The 17,241-nt window shown below is 28.1% G+C and overlaps 1 protein-coding gene across 6 annotated transcripts in view; it reads left to right on the top strand.

Annotated features, from left to right (window-relative positions):
• The window catches only part of LOC129909192 (anion exchange protein 3), a 102,662-nt gene that overhangs the window by 53,587 nt on the left and 31,834 nt on the right, over positions 1–17,241 (top strand). For all 6 annotated transcript variants that reach the window (XM_055986211.1, XM_055986209.1, XM_055986213.1 and 3 more), the window contains one exon: positions 6,504–6,750. In XM_055986211.1, the coding sequence (XP_055842186.1) occupies positions 6,679–6,750 (72 nt within the window). In that variant the 5' untranslated portion in view covers positions 6,504–6,678. The remainder of the gene's footprint in view (positions 1–6,503; positions 6,751–17,241) is intronic.

Below are 17,241 nucleotides of genomic sequence, written 5' to 3'. Positions count from 1 at the left end.
AACAAAAATTACCAAAATCGGACCACCCAAACGCGAGTTTATCGGCCACACACACTTAACGAACTCTCTTTTATATATAAGATATATGGAAATTGGTTGTCTGTTCACATTTTTGGTGGATTTTTGCTGTAAAATGATTCGATTTTAAAGGAGCCTTAAATCGCCACAAGTACAAAATTAAAAGAGCCAAAATCTGATAAATCGAAAATCAAAATTTTAAGGAGCGAGTCAAAAGTGTTAACAGTGTCCTCTAAAAAAATATAAACATAAATAGGCAGATACATGAACGATATTATTCTGCACAAAACTACTTATTTTGTATATCTAGTTGCAGGATATTTTAGAATTTTTCACTTTTTTCCCCCTCCCCATATACAAACGTGGTCTACAATTTTACATTAATAAACTATATAAAAGATTTTACTTTATTAAAAATGCTTTTAAAAAACTCTATCTCTTACGTTTGCAACTGTACCATTTAAACTATGATCACTAACATAGTTGTTATTGGAGAATTTTTCGCTCTCAATATTATGTATCCTCCGAATGCATTGTGAAATCAATGAAAATTAAAAATGAATAAAAAAGATATGTACTCACTACTCACATATCAAACAGAATAACTCTATTATATAGATATTCGATGCATTTATGTATCCACATTCATGAAGAAAAATAAAAAAAATATATCGAAAGAATGACGTTTGTTTTCATTCAAAGAACGACAACAGAAATTAAACGGTTTGATGCTTTTATTCACATGACCAATCATTTTTTTTTTTTTGTAATCAATTAAATTGTAATTTTTGTTGGAGTCAGCTTTTATTTGTTCACTGAAGATCACAAACATTTTTATTTACTGGATTGACTTTAAATACAATATTCCCTTGAAAAAAAACTCACTTAGCTAGCGTTTTTAATTTTTTACAAAATGTCCTGTATTCTTTTTTTTTTCTGAGAGCTTTTTCAAATGATTTTTTTTTTCGAAGTTACGTGTTTTTTATAGCGACGACGGTTTGAAGTTTTTACTGGACTAAATTTAAGGCAAAATTAGGTTAACTACCTTATAGTTAAAATAACTTTTAAATACGCACCATAATTTGACAAATGAGGTATCGTTAAAAGCGTCTTACTCGACAGGTGGCTATAAGTGATGTCACGCAATATAAATAGAATTTGAAAAAAATTAAGAAGAAAAAAATATGCAAAAATTGTTATTTAATTTTTTAAAGGATCTTCATGAGTAATGAAAAAAAAAATATAAAATCTGTTTTTATAAACATACTTAAACGCCATTTGATTAATTGTATTAAAAGGAATTCTTAGAAAAATTTGAAAATTGTAGAGATTTTAAAAATATTTTTTTAAATAATTATACCTACATTTTTTTTTTACATTTTGCAAAAAAAATTTTTTGGTATGCCATTTTTAAGAAAATGCGATTTGTTAGCGTGACAACTTACATTTTATTAATTTAAGTTTGAAATCTTTGTCATTTTAATAAATACTGCCATTACTTAGGTGCAATTATAATCATCATTTGAAACTTGAATTGATATTTATGACTTTACCTGGCACTGACAAAATGCTCCCGCTCGATTTGCCTGCCTCCATTGAAGGCAACAAATGGCGCATTCAAATAAATTAAATCACGTGCCAATCGTGCACTCTTTTCTTCAACAACATCACGGTTAAAGTTAATGATGATGATGATGATGATTTGCTGATGCTGTGTGTTGCGTTATTGTCATAACTTGTTTATATCACAATTCACTTGAAATTTTGCCGAGTTAGAGAAAACAAAAAAAGATTCCACCAAATGATCAATGTGATATAAAACGTCAACAATAACAAAAAAAAGCAGATCCTCGAGGTATAATTGATTTGCCTCATATATTTCTGTCACTTAATTGAAAGCTGTGTGCTTCCACTATACAATAAAATGCCACTGTCATTGGCCATCACACTCCAATGTCCGTACTTTGTTCCTCGTACCCGTTGAGGTGCTGCACACATCAAACACTTCAAATGATCACACCAACATACCGCAACCGCACTTATAGATGCCCCATTCACCCTTTGTGGTATGTTTTTGGAGTGATTACCAGTTATGATGATATAGGGGTAGTATTACGACCAACCGACGAGTGTGTGACTAATCAAGATGCGTGACACCAATTAAAGCTGATTGAATGGCAGACTTCCGTTTAATTTATGCCTTTGAAGAGCCTTCTTTTTGATGGCCGATCACTATGGGTGGTGGTGTATAATGGTATTCTTCTCTATGTGTATTTGTGTGTAAGTGTGAAATATTTACGGAGAAGAAAAAATCATCAAAAGATGCCATCACATTCTAAAAATGTTAGATTGTGTGACGCCTTTAGCATCGGCTCTAGCTGCAGCTTTACAAGAGCTCGAAGGTCAAATGATATATACGTTATACAAGTACGTATATGGAATCTTACTTGAGATCTTATGGCCATTCTAATTAATTTGTTTGCTTAAGCCGCAACTTCAACTGCGACAAAACGACGACATATTGTCGACGTCGTCGTGCGTCGTTTTAATTTGGTCCAGCACGTGATATTGCGCTTTGTTTTTTGTTTTTTTCTTAAGGCGATCAACATTATAAATATTATTAATGCAATAAAATAAACAAAAAATAATAATTAAAGTTATGTTAATGAAATTTTATGGGGGCGGATGATGCAAAAACTGATCCAATCATAGATTTTCATATGAAATTAGCTAAATCGCAAATTACTGGGAGGGAGAATTCAATCATTGTTTTTCTGGTGAAATTTGGGTTTTTAGTTTGATTGATAGTCTTGGATAAATAAGATCGGATTTTTTATTTTTGTTTAACTAGTGGAAGTAATTTAATTTAAATAATTAAATAATTGGACTTAAGTGTGAGTGGTGAAATTAAAGACAATAGTTTTGTTTTGGTTTTTATTAATTTTTTTTTAATTTTACAAAAATTATTTTTCATGCTAAGAATTATGTCCAATAAAGCAGAGCAGTTTGCTAATTTATTGGAAAACACCCAAATATATCTACAGATTAAATTATAAAAGAAAAATTAAAGAAACAATTATGGCACTTAAAAAACAAAAAGAAAAAAAGTTGTTGAAAATTGCACATGTGACGTTTTTCCTTGCATCATCATTAAATTTTTTACTTATCCATGAAAGAATTTTGTGGTTACTATCTTATCTTAAAATGGGTAATGAAGCTTTTAATTTGTTTTTTTTTTTTACAGTAGATAATCTACCTAATAAGATCTTAAATGACAATCTTTATCCTTCTCAAAGAGTTCTTTGCTCTTGTAGTTATTTTTTTTTTTTATTTAAACAAAATTATAAGTGTTTTTTTTTTTTTAATTTGATATTATAATATTGATTGATGCTACTTAAATTTTAAATCGGTTCGTTGTTTAAGAAAAGTCAGAAAATTTTTTTTTTTTAATCCAAATTTTTTCGAAAATTTCACTTTATTTTAGGGTTACAAAAACGCTTTTCGTTGAAATCAGTTGAATTGTTCCTTTTTAACTACTTAAATCAAAATTATAAGAGTCGGTTTTTAGAAAAGTAAAACTTGTATTTTTATTTCCAAGTGAATGTACATAATAAAGCTTTTATAGAAAAAAAAATGTAAAAAAAAAATTGAACACGACCGACTCAGTTGGTATTGCCATGTTCAAAGGAGAGATCCTGAGAACCCCGTCAAAAAAGCAATATCATACAACGTTCCAACACGAAATAATAAGAAAGGTAGGCCTAAAAACTCCTGGTACAAGCAAATGCAAAAACACCAGCATTCAGTTGGCCTTAGAAATGGAACAATACAAAACCGGGAGGCTTGCCGCCGATTTCTGAGGTCAACCCGGCGAACCCCACAAGCGGATCACTAGTGTGAAGCAGTAACGTGGGATAGTTATGATCCCCTCGACATCGAGATCATAACAGCGCCGAGAAAAAGGAAGAAGAAGAAGAAGAAAAAAAAAATGTAAAACTTTGCCGTTTAACAAGATGAAGCCATCAAAGTTTTAAAAATTGGGAAAAATGCAATCTTCCCATATGTAATGAATTATCCTAAAATAATGGTAGTCCTCAAACCGCAGACCCAATTCTTTTTCTTTAAATCCCAGTTGTCCAATAATTTTTTAAGCATACATATATAAAACAAATACCTCTTAAGCGAAAAACCAAAAAATTGAATTAAAAAAAAATATTTTTTTTTATTTTTCGTGGACGTATTTTTTCTAATACTGAGTATAGCTACTCATTTTTTGAATTTACGCATAAAACAAAAAAAAATTACACTAGCAAGTATTTGCTTTGTTTTATTTTTCAAATAATTAAAAAAATCAGTTGATACTGACTTGTAGAAAAAAACAGAGTTAGTTTCAAAGTTTTATTGAACTTTCAAAATATGTTTTTGCTCCCTTCTAAAAAGCACAAATTTTGGTCGATGTTTACTGACACTTTATAACTTGTTTTTGTTTTATAGGTAAAATGAAAGAAAATGTGTATTATCATTTACAAATTAAAAAAAGTACGCATACGCCCTAGTGTACAAGTTAATTTTGTATTTGTTTGATGCAAATCATAATTTACTGAAGTAAATTTGTTCTATAAAAAGGTTCTTTTACTGGACAAAAATGCATTGATATTGAGAGAAAACATCATTATTAGGATAGTGTATCCTAATTCAACTTATATAAATAAATTTGCAATTCCAAATTATTTGTTTAATACAAAAAAAGAGATGAGGTTAAACTTTTGTTTAATTTAGTTTAAATAGTTTTTGCTAAGAAATTTAATTTTTAGCTGATTGTTCGGAATAATTAAACAAAAAAAAAAAAAAAAAAAAAATTGATAATTTTACCTTACATTTCCAGCCTTAAATCCATTGTAGGGTAAAACTGCAACAAGATTTTCAAAAGATCCCAAAAATTACTCAATTCAACTTTTTCACGATCACTTTTATGGTTGATTAGTTTACGGAATCACTATTCAATTTATTAGATTCAACCAAAATGTGGTCTGTTGTTTGGTACTTTATTGTTGTAAAGGCTTTGGAAATATTTTACAAAAAGTCCATAAATCTTTTAAATGCAAAATGTAAATTTTATTGTTTTTTGATTATGTATTGTACATATCCAGGTACTTTAATTGTTAAACATAACAAAACAGTATTTTATAATCTTCAACTTATCCAAAAAAAAGTTGTTAAAATTGTCAAAATTGTTAAAATTTATAAACTAAAGCTATAAAAGTCTAAACTTTCGATTATTGATTCTTCGATTACCACACTGTCAAAAGACTGACACTATATGAAAAGAAGTTTTTTAACATTTCTGATGAAGCAGAAAAAAAAAATCATTCTTCTTCATCTGCGAAGCACAAGATCTTCTGACCTTAATGAACCTATAACATTCCCAGCTGATGGGAGCCATCAGGCTCTATCACGTGCTTATGCATATAAAACAAATCTGTTAAATCTTTGACAAATAAATTGCTATCAAGACTCATCATCATCATCATGTGAGCTCTTGCTTTTTTTGTTCTTAATTAATGAATCAAAAACTCGTGATCTAATTTAAACTGGTATATTTGCATAGCCAATCAGTTTTTCTATATATGATTTTATCAATTTGTATTATTTGTTGTTATTTATTGATGATGATGAAAAATCAAGAGTAGACAAAACGTCTTGCAGATTTAATTATTTGTGATTTCTGTGACTAAGACAATGGTTTTCTGTGAATGCTTATGATATGTTTAGTCTTTTTAGCGATGATTCACCAAAAAACTTATTTTTGATATGTCTTGTCTAAATAAACAAAACTTTATAGGTTGTACCCCACTTATCCCTGTAGTTACCATATGTTCCGTATGCATCCCTTTAAATAATTACATACAAAAAGTTAGGGAATTCTAATATTATTAAATTAATAAAAAGAAACATATATTAGGGTTGCCGTCAAAAATTTATATAGGTAATGTGGTTACCATGGTTTAACAAAGGGATATACAATTTTTTTTCAGTAAATGTAATGAACTTTTGTCCTTTCTTTATTAAGTTTTTGTAATAGGTCCCATGAGAAATCATTGCTCAACAAAAATCTTACTTTTGATTTTAACTGACAATATCTTAAAAACTACTATTACAGATTACAGAAATAGGTACAGATTTAAAAAATCATAAGATTTTATTTCTTTGTAATATACCTACAAATGGTTGCTGTTAATCAAAAATTGAGATAAATTAAAAAAAAAACTTGGCTTTCTGTTCTTAATCAAGGCGGTATTGGTTTGATTTATGTTATCAATATAAAATGAAATTTATTTTCGTTAAGTTTTCTGCAATTTTTTTTTTTATTTAGAACTTTTTCGACAAAACTTAACTTCATTTATCTTTTTTTTTTTAATTTATAATTTTTCAGGTTATTTTGTTTTTACTAGTTTTATTCTAATTAATTAATTTTTTTTTTTCAGATAAGAAATAGGATCGTGATCCGTATGCCTAGACTGTTTAAAGACGAATACTGGAAGCCCTTTCAATTTATATAAATTTTTAATTTGAAAAGTTAAAAAAAATCAAAATAAAAAAAAGAGTGAAAACATTTTTCGATAACATAACTCCAAATAAGCTCCTAGGCCACCCGTCAAAATGAGTGGCCCACCGCCATACGATAACAATAGAAGGAAATTATCCTTCTTAGGATTTAATACAAAGAATAAGGTGAGTTAATATTTTCTTTCAACTTTTAATAACATACCAAATATAGTACAAAAAAATACAAGGATAACTCGTAGCTGTTGAATTTAAGATTTTGAATAACTTCAATCAAAATAATGTATTATGAATTTGAAAAGCAGTAGTTACTCAAACATTCAGTTTTAGTTATTTAAATGAATTTTTTTTTTAAGTCTATCACCACAATTATAAATATCATAAGATATTTAAAAATTAAAAAATTAGAGTAAGTTCTGGTAATGTGGTATAGGCTGGTAATGTGGTACACATTGTTTTCTAAGAACCTAAAGATAATAGAAGGGTGTCTCTTGAAGCAATAGGTGACAACATTTGTTTAACGAAAAATGCGTAGGTACTCAAAAACACGAAAATATTCCATACCTTTCCAAAAATTGATAAATCTTTACAAAATGCATTCCCAAGCCTTTAAAAAACAATATTTACAAAAACTTATTTTTTAAGTAGAACAGTTCCCTATTGATTCACGTGATTTCGATGTGAGTTTGGTTCAAATCTAACTTTTAACATATTTGATTAATGTTTTGTACAATTTCACAGTTTCCGCTAATGTGGTATACTTACAATACTCTAATGTGGTATATTAAATTCCTTTAGATTATGCCAACGATGAAATTAAAATTGTACCTTAAATTCAACAAAATACAAGTTATTTTTAATCTTCTGTTGTTTTATCTTTCATTCTTAATAAAAACAAATAAAAACATCTTTCTTGGTTATTTCAAAAATGAAGACACTCATAAAATACATAATATTGTATTGGAAAAGAGTATACCACATTAGCAGACGTATGTGTACCACATTACCCTCCACTTTCCAGATGTGGCATTTTCGAGGTCATTGCACATTTTAATATAAAACTTTTTTTCTGAAACAAAACACCACTGCAAAACATTCATAACATGGAAATAATATACCATTGCACATCTTCACTAATTTTCGATTAGTTTGATTCAATATTTTTCGAAATATATTCCAAAAAGAAACATGTATACCACAATACCCGACCTTTACTCTAAGTTTTTTTTTTATGTTTTCTTCACTTAAAAAGTTCAAACACCTTCCAAGACTGAAGAAATAAATAAGTTTTATCAGTGTCTTATAAGCTTTAAATTAAAAAAAAAAAAAACTAATTAATAACCACTACTTAAACTTTTGCCCCAAAAGGTTAAAGGATTTAAAAAGATATTTCCCATTCCTAACGTTGATCACATATTTTTTTATAAAAAAACAAAGGGCAGCAGAAAATAATACATAATATAAAAGTCGATTTGCAAATATTATTTACTTAGGTCACCACTACATATATTATCTGGATTATCCATATTCGAGTCTCAGCTATGAGCCTTCAAAATTAGTATATTTTCTTCTTAGTGAAAGTGAGAAAAAAGTAGAATAGAACTTCAAATTATTTAAATAAAAAATTTTAAATTACATTTTTTCATATTTATAATATTACGTGTCGATAGCCAAATTAATGTTTCAGTTCGTTAATTGCTCTATTCGTACACTAGTTTTTTTTTTTCAATTCTGAAAAGTAGGTACCTACATAGGTACCTAATAGTTTTTTGTAGAAACCATTTGTGCTAACCAGCTGAATTCATACAAAATAATTTAATTAATTTTAAAGATTTCTTTCGTTTTAATCTGTTAAATCATAATTTTAATGTTACTATCGTTTCCATTGATTGTTTGATTTTGTGTCAAAAAAAATGTTAAAATACAAAACAAATATTGCCTTAATCTAAGTATTCATAAATCAGTATCTTCAAAAGGTAAACAATGTCTTGACTGATAATGGTTTTTTTTTTTTATTGACAATAAACCTTGTTTTTTTGATAATTTATTAACAGCAACAAATAGACATTAATGTGATAAAAACAAACAGAGTTTATAAACTACAAAATGTATAGCTGAATTGAACATAAATAAATGTTTAATGTTTAAGAAATCAGTAGTATTTTCAATATAATTATAGTAAATTTATATTTCGCATGTGATTATTCAAAAAAAAAAAAAAAAACTAAATCAACATTTTTAACAATTCAAAAACATTTATTTAAGTCCTTAAAATTAAAATAGTTATTGGTATATAAATTATTTTTTTTTTTTTAATTTTTGCTCACTAGTTTGGTTTTGAAATATTGGCTTCCAGGACTAGGAAGAATTGTCCCCGTATCGTAAATTCTCAACCAATCGTCGGCGTCGTCGTTTAGACCCGATTTGCTGGAATCGACTTAATGACTGAATAAAACCGAAACCTTAAATTCTCCTTCTTACCCCTTGTTTATGAATCAGAATTTTATGTAAGATGATGTAACCCGATCATAGCTTATTCACATCTCATTACATTATATATTTTTGTTTGTGTTTTCCTTCAAAATAAAAATGTAACACTAATATTATAGACAAAAGTAAACAAAAATATTTAATTCATGTTCAATGACATATCACAAACTAGATATTGTAAAAACTTAATTTTCTTCAATAAATGCGTAAGCCAATAAATGGCAGACATAGAACAAGAAAATATCAGAAGAAAAAAAAAAAAAACAGAAAACTTTAATCCAAACAAAACCAATTTTTTTTCTTTTATTTTATTTTTATTGCTCTTTATACTCGTGTTCACATACACACATAGATATATATTTGACTTGGTGAAGATACAATTTTCTCACAATCAGATAATTCGATTAGAATTGAATTTAACTTTTTTAACGTTGCTTGTTTTTTTTTTTTGTGTTTTATTTTTTATTTTTTTTTTTTACTATCTATGGATTTTTTTTTTCTGTCAATTGATTCGCCGATAAAATGGAGCAAAGAAAAGGAAATCCTTGAATTTAATTTGTTTGTTTTCTTCTGGGATTTTTGTTGTTGTTGATTTTTTGTTAAATAATTTGGTAAACTTGTGTGTTTGGCTCATCACAATGTTGTAATTACTGGAGGAGAAGTTTTTTCTTTAACTTTTTGATTTTATGCGATGTAGAGAGTTTAAGAAGATTTCTTATTTTTTACTATGTTCATTCAACCATTTTAGCAAACAAACAGATACGTGGGTACAAAATTATATCATGGGAAAGCCATTTCTTAAAAATATCTATACGTACAAAAATATTTGTTTGGTATTTATAACTCTAAGTTGCGAAAAATTTAATTAGTCACTTTGCTTCTGAGGAGATGACATGTTTTTTTATAAATCTTTTGTTCTTTATTTTTTCCTTATATGTACATACCAAAGACAAAAGTATTTGTATTTGAAAAAAAAAAATATTATATTTTTTGAAAAATTGATTTTTCGAAAAGACAGTGATTTTTTTGAATTTCTGATAGATTAATTTTTCCATTTTTTTTTTCTTAAAAAAAAATATTTTTTTTATACACTCAATTTATTTACTCACCATTGTATTTCGAGTTGCCATTTAAAATTGAAAATTTGTAAAATCGCATAGGACTTTCAAAAATTCTCATTTAAATGGCAACTTAAAATTTAATGGAGTTTAAAAAATTGAACCTCAATCATTTAAGAATTTGTTTTTTACATTGAAAAAAAAAAATATATATAAATTTATATTGTTTTAATTTGCATTAACCAAAATCTAATATATAAAATTCTCCTATCGCAGTGTTTGTTACAAAACTCCTACGAAACGGCTGAACCGATTTTTATGAAATTTTGTAACCATATCGGGTAGATCTGAGAAGAGAATCGGCCAACATCTATTTTTCATACACTTAAATGGTAAGGGTGGTCCAGCATACATTTTTTTTTTTTTTTTTTTGGAAAAACATTTTTTTTAATTTTTTTCTATTATTCACTATTGAAAAACCAATGTTTTTAAATCGCAATTTTTTTTGTTGAAAAGTAAAGTGTTTTATTATATGTGATACATTTTTTTATTTTTTTGTTTATTTCTGTCGAATAAATCATATTTTGTGGAGAACGTATACGTGTTTTATATAAATATAAGTGTTTTGTTATTATGAAAGGTAAGCCAAATAAAAGATGCAAAAAATCAGCTAGGTGTGTATTTTTTCGGCCTCATAGTGGTTCCGGGGGATTAAATAACGCGAGTTTTCCAGTGAAGGTGAGTAGGCTAAATTAACACAAATTAACATTCTGAATCATTTTTCCTCAGCTTGAAGATGTCTATCTTGATGGTGTGATTGATAGAACTCAAAATAAGGTGTTTAAGCGGTTTTGTTTTAGAGACTTTTATGTTTCGGAGAAATGACAGAGGCTTTAAGGCTGTTAAACTGCATACTCAAATTTAAGTTATACTTTCAATACCAAAATTTGCTTTTGGCTCTCGATCTAATACCAAAGACACAAAAATTCATAAAAAATAATTTTAATAAAAAAATTTTTTGGTTGGACCACCCTAACCATTTAGGGGTATGGAAATAAACTGTTTACCGATTCTCATACCGACCAACATGGGCACAAAATTTCATACAAATCCTTTCAGCCGTATCGGAGGAGTTTGATAGGAAACACCGCGACACTATGTATTAGATTTCTGTTGGTATTGGAAAAGTTTCATAAACAAAAGAATCAAAAATAAGAAATAAATGCTAGAAAAGGTGGAACGAAGTCCGCCGGGTCAGCTAGTTTTATTATAAAAAGCTTTAATAAATTCATCATCTTGAGTGCATGCAGCAAATTTGTTTGACCGAGTCATTCATTTTTTTGTATCAGTAGGTACCCTTACTCTAGAGAAGTGCATTATTTAAAATTTAGTCTTTGAGTTCTAAACGGTTCTTAACTTGCCAGTTGTGTTAACATATTATGACGGGACATATCATCCGATAGATGTGCAGGCTGCATTTAAAATCATAATGTTTCTAGTCTTGAAACTATTCGATTTTTGGAATGGACGCATTTTCTTTCCGAAAGTCCCAGGTAAAATTAAAAAATATGTCTTGCTTCTCAGCAAAATTGCTCAGATTTGCGGAAAAAAAGCCAGGAACTTAACGTCAGCATAAAAGGTTTTCATATTGCATTTTTTTTTTTCAAAACTTTGTTATGAATGTCAATATTTTAAAAATTTCCAGTTCTATGTTTATCTTTTCCGACTGGTGCAGAAGGGGTTGAGTCATATAGGATAGTTGGCCAGAAAATGCGATTGACGTTTGAGTAACGATGAAAAGCCCTGATTTTTTTAACCATTAATCCGTTTATTTTAATAGGAAAAAGTGACTAAATTTATGTTTGTACCTACTAAATAAAAGATAATTATGAGCTTATTCTTGTTTATAACTTTTTAAAGCTTTCATTTCTTTACTTTCAGCACACACTGTACCCAACTTAAAGTTATGATACAGTTAAAGGCTACACTCTATTCTTCGTCTAAATTCACCTTGTAATAATCGCAAACAACACAAAATATAAAAATATGCCTGTTGCAACACCTTTCATATTTCCCATTATATTGTCTGTCAGCTTTTTTTTTTTATTGTATTTCAATTGTATTGTCATGCTTTTGAAGCCCCTTATTAAAAAAAAAAATAAAAAGAAAAAAACAAAATTTTACCCTAAAAAGCTTACTTTTGGCTCAGAAGCTCTAAGGCAAGTTTGCTCCGGGCAAATTCGCTTATTCCTTCAGTACACACAAGAGACATTCTACAGATATGCCGAAGCTCTTTACAATTAAGCTTTCACTCTCCCCATGCTAAACTAGATAACTTCCAAAAATTTGTGAACTTTTTTAAATCGTCAAAATATAAAAAAAAAAAACAACTACCCCCTTCCTACTGTTGTAGATATACTTAGATATGCGGGGAATCCAGATAGCGCAACAGGAAATCAATAGTCTTGGCCAAGGTCGTGTGGCACAAGGCCACCACCACCCTTAAAAATCCTCTTCTACCCACCCTCGGATGATGACTTTTGGTCAAGTAAGCTGGCACTGCATGACTATTTATATATATCTTTCTTCCACCACCCACCAACATACCACAAATTTTATCTAAAGTAAATTACCGCCTCTGGTCTAAGATACCCCCATCCCCATCTACTAACATTGAACTATTGATTTACATACATACAACATCTAATGCATTATTATTATTCGATTTTGTCTTTAGATTGTAATGCAAATGTATTGGTGCATTAGTTTTCACCTCCGCCATTCTGAAATAGTCATTAATTACAGTTTACCGTGTGGAGCTATTGACATGGATGGGTTTGAAAGATTGGTCTCTAGAGTAGGTAGCAATTATTGCTGACTGTGCGTTGCTCGTGGGCTTTAAAATTTCAAGACAGAAGCCCTTCATTTATATTTATTTTTCTGCTGCATTTGACAGAATTGCCAGATACAAATTTGTAATCATTACGGTTCTTAATAAAAAAGGACGATTTAGGCCGTGTGCGAATTGCGTTAAAATGTTAGTTAAATTTTGACGTTTGGTTAAAAAGGGATCAAATTTATTTTTTTGATTTGCGAATTGGGTTAAAATGTGTTAAATGGGATTTTTGTTTGACACTGCTTTGAATAAAATACCCTCAAAATAAAACAAAATTACCCTTAAAAATGGTTTTTCTTGTATGCAATTAATTATTTTTTTTTCACAAAATCCAGCTGAAAATATATAAAGTTAAATATTCTAGTATGAAAATGTAAGAAATTCCCAATTTCACATACTTTTTTTATTTTAATCGATAAAATCCCACTTTATTACGATCAAAAAGAAATTTTTAATTCAGTCTTCCAACACTAATTCATAATTCACCAGCTGCCAACAAAATAGAAATATAAAACATAAAAAAACAAACAACCAATTCGCTCTTTTTCAATTTTTCAAGATGAATAATAGTTTGAGGAAGTACTTTGTATTAATACTTTTACATTTCTTAAAATATCAACGCATTATAACAAAAACAATTTCAAATCTATCTTGATCTTTCTATCTTAAGAAACGTCAAATTTTAACCACTAGTGTCAAATTTTACCTGCTCCGCAGCTGGGTAAATTTTAACTCATTTTATTCACCACGTGACATATTTTAACCAACATTTTAACGCAATTCGCACACGGCCTTAGGATTTGAAACTTTGTCTTTTTTTTAGAAATCGGTCCAAGTATTTCCAAGAGCCAACATTACACCCTTTGGAAATAGCCTAGGAAGGGGTTGAAAATATGGCAAGGCTGTAATATTGTACAGGCCCCTTTTTTGGTGTCCTAAGGAATTCTTCATTAACCTTTATTATAAAAGCTTTTAATCATTTTCGTTATTCGCTTTTTATTTTAGTTTTCAAAAAAAGTTGCAGAAGTGAATTTTAGATCTTATTCTACTCTCAAATTTAAGGTCTATTAAAAAAATATCTTGGCAACACTTTTTTTTATTTCGGGACTAAAGTCCCCAATTCAGTGTGACATTAACGCCAACCCTGAATTCAGCATATCCAAATAGCTAGTAGTTGTTTATTCTATTTTTAAAAAATTAAAAGACTTACATGGCAACACTTTTATATCCACTCGAGTGTCATTAAATAGTTAACTGACATTGTTGTTTATATTAAGACAAGTTTTTTTTTTTTGTTTTATTTATTTTTTCTTGTTCCTGGTGCAACAACTCTTCATTAGTTTTCATTTTCCATTTTCCATGAGTGTGTGGACGCGGATTACATTATTCAGTTCCCATCAGCCAACAATTCCACACCCAACAAAAATGGCCTTGACTTTGAAAAAAAAAAAAAAAAAATTGTTGGCTACCATTTGTAAGCTATAGGTACCTACTGCCATCATGCAGCAAAGCTATAATAATTTTATTGTTGGTTGAATTTTATTTATTTATCCGATAAAAATGGCAAAAGGGAAGAATAACACGACGATGTAGAATGTTGTTGGTATGTATGATGGAGGGAAAATATAAAACAAATAAATAAAAGTCAATACATATAAAAATAAAGCAAATATAGCTTCGAGGAAGGAAGGAAGATTAACGGACAATCGAAGACAACAAAATGTCATTGGTTTTAAGGAATTATAATAATTAAATGCGTCTTTTTGTTTCCTTAGTGAGAAATTTAATTAGGATTGATTATACTACCAAAAATAGGTTATATATGAGCTTGAGGATGTATAGCAAATTGGTTTAAATTGATTTTCAATTTAAGTCTAAATTAACGTGAAAATGACTGAAACGCATAGAAATTCGTTTTTGAGATACTTTACTGTTTTTGTGACTTAAGAGTTGCCGTCTAAATAAAAACACATTTTTTTTAGGTCGAATCTGCCCCACCCTACCCTACTTGTCATACAACCAAAATGGAAAATATTGTTTGGGGGTCAAAAAAACATAAAAAGAGTTTTTTGTTACTTAAAAAAAAAAAAAATAATATATTATTTTTAAGTATGTATATTTTTAAGTATTTTAATCAATTTTACACGTGCGACCCATTTTATTTAATTCAATTCCGAAAGTAATAAAAAATACATTTACATTAAAACTAGCTTAACCTCTGAAAATAAGTTTTAATGTAAACTGTTCAAAGGTTTATTTAAAAATGTTTTGATATGTAAGTTTTTTTTCCCACCCAGAATCAAATATTATAAGGGTGTTACAAATCTACAAAAAGTTTTATGACTGTACAATTATTGTCAGCTTAATTGTTATTTTCTCAAAGCAAACATCACATTCTACAAAAATTACTTAAAAAAAAAGTCTTAAAAAAAACATTTATTTTGAAATCTGCCAATATTTTGAAACTATTTTAGAAATTCAAAATTTCAAAAAAGTAGATACAAAATATCAAAAACAATTTTATATTGCTGTGGCAGTTAAGAATTTAAATCATTTCAAAAAATAAAAACTGTTTTGAACGTTGTGTTTTGATTCGTTTCTGTCTTAAGAATGATTTTTAAATTTTTTTTGTATTGGAAGTTTAAAAATGTTCAATTAAATATTTTTAACAAACCTAAGTAACTTGACCTTTTTTAATAGAGAAAAATCTATCTATTAGTGTCTATTAGGGTGCCCCTTTTTTAACACGACTTTATTTAAAGAAGTACCTATATACCTAATATAAATAAAAAAATATTCCTATAATTTTAAATCTTATCATTTACTTTACCATGCCGGATTAATTTTCTAGGTTTTCATACAAAATATCAATAAATTACAGTTAGTTTCTAGTATTTTACTTGAAAATTCAGTAAAATTGTAAAAGTTAAGAGATAATTTTAAAAACATTAAAAATATCTTTTTTCATGCACTCCTTTGTGCTTTAACCATTTGCATATTTTGGAAATCTCCTATCAACTTGTGCAGTCTTATTGAATTTTAAAGTAAAACACTTCAAAAACTACCTATAATTTATCAAAAATTTATACGGCACTATTAAATAAAATGATAGATATCTATTATTTATGTCGTTTTCGATTGGTTTCACTCAAGAATTCACTCATTCTGAAATCAAATGAAACAGTCAAGTCGCTTCCACTAAATTCTGTTTTTTTTTTTGTTTTTTTTTTTCAATGAAATAATTTCTACCAAATTTCTAGAAAATATGTCTACGAACGTTTTGAAATGGAAATTCACAATAGAATAACGAAAATAATTTTTGTTTGGAATTCCTAATCGTTATATTGAAACTAACTTTAAGATGTTTTTTACATGTCAAAATTGTGACCCCACTAAAAAAAAATCTTCTTAGAAACATTATTTCAAATAATATAATCATTAAAGAAAAACAAAATGAAATGAAAAAATGATAAGAAAATAATGCACTTCCTTAGTCAAAAGCAAGAGTAAGATAATGGATAGGATTAATAACAAGGTCTTGTTATACCATCGTAGTCGGTGTGTGATTTTTTAAATTTATGTAAAACCGTGTTTGAAACTTAATGGCTTTATAACTAGAGCTTCCGAGCCTCAAGATAATTACTTGGTTTAAGCCCTTAAAAAAGTTGACTTTTTGTGAATTTGAAAAAATAACACAAAAAAGCACGTATACGCCACAGTGAACGTATTATTTTTTATTATTGTTTTTAATGAAAAGTAAAGTTAAAACAATTTATTTTATTTATAGTTTGTTAGTAAATTGAAGTTTCAGATGTGCGTTACAGCTGTTGAACAAAATATGGGGAACAATTAATATTTTTATAAAAAACACAAAAAAAAGTTCTCAATACAATCGATTACAACAGATTATGTATTTTAAACTATAACCCCTATAAGTGATAGTAGCCTAACCCTATAGATTAATCTTCTAAAAAGCCATTCCATTGGAAAATTATTTTCTTAAAGAATAGTTTATAAAGGTAACAACACGCCCATTAAAGTACATTCTATACCTACTAAAATAAAATTCTTAGAAATACATTTGTCAACCTTTCTGCTTACTTTTCAAAAACATTTTTTTGACTGGATTACAAGTTCACCGCCTGTAAGTTATTTAATAAATTTCCAAGTAAAAAATCAATGGAATATTTTGGTTTTCAAAAAAACGCACAAAGT

This window comes from Episyrphus balteatus, chromosome 2 (assembly GCF_945859705.1).
Source record: "Episyrphus balteatus chromosome 2, idEpiBalt1.1, whole genome shotgun sequence".
Lineage (NCBI taxonomy): Eukaryota > Metazoa > Arthropoda > Insecta > Diptera > Syrphidae > Episyrphus > Episyrphus balteatus.
The sequence above is the reverse complement of the archived record's forward strand: the minus strand, read 5'-3'. Positions and strand labels throughout refer to the sequence as shown.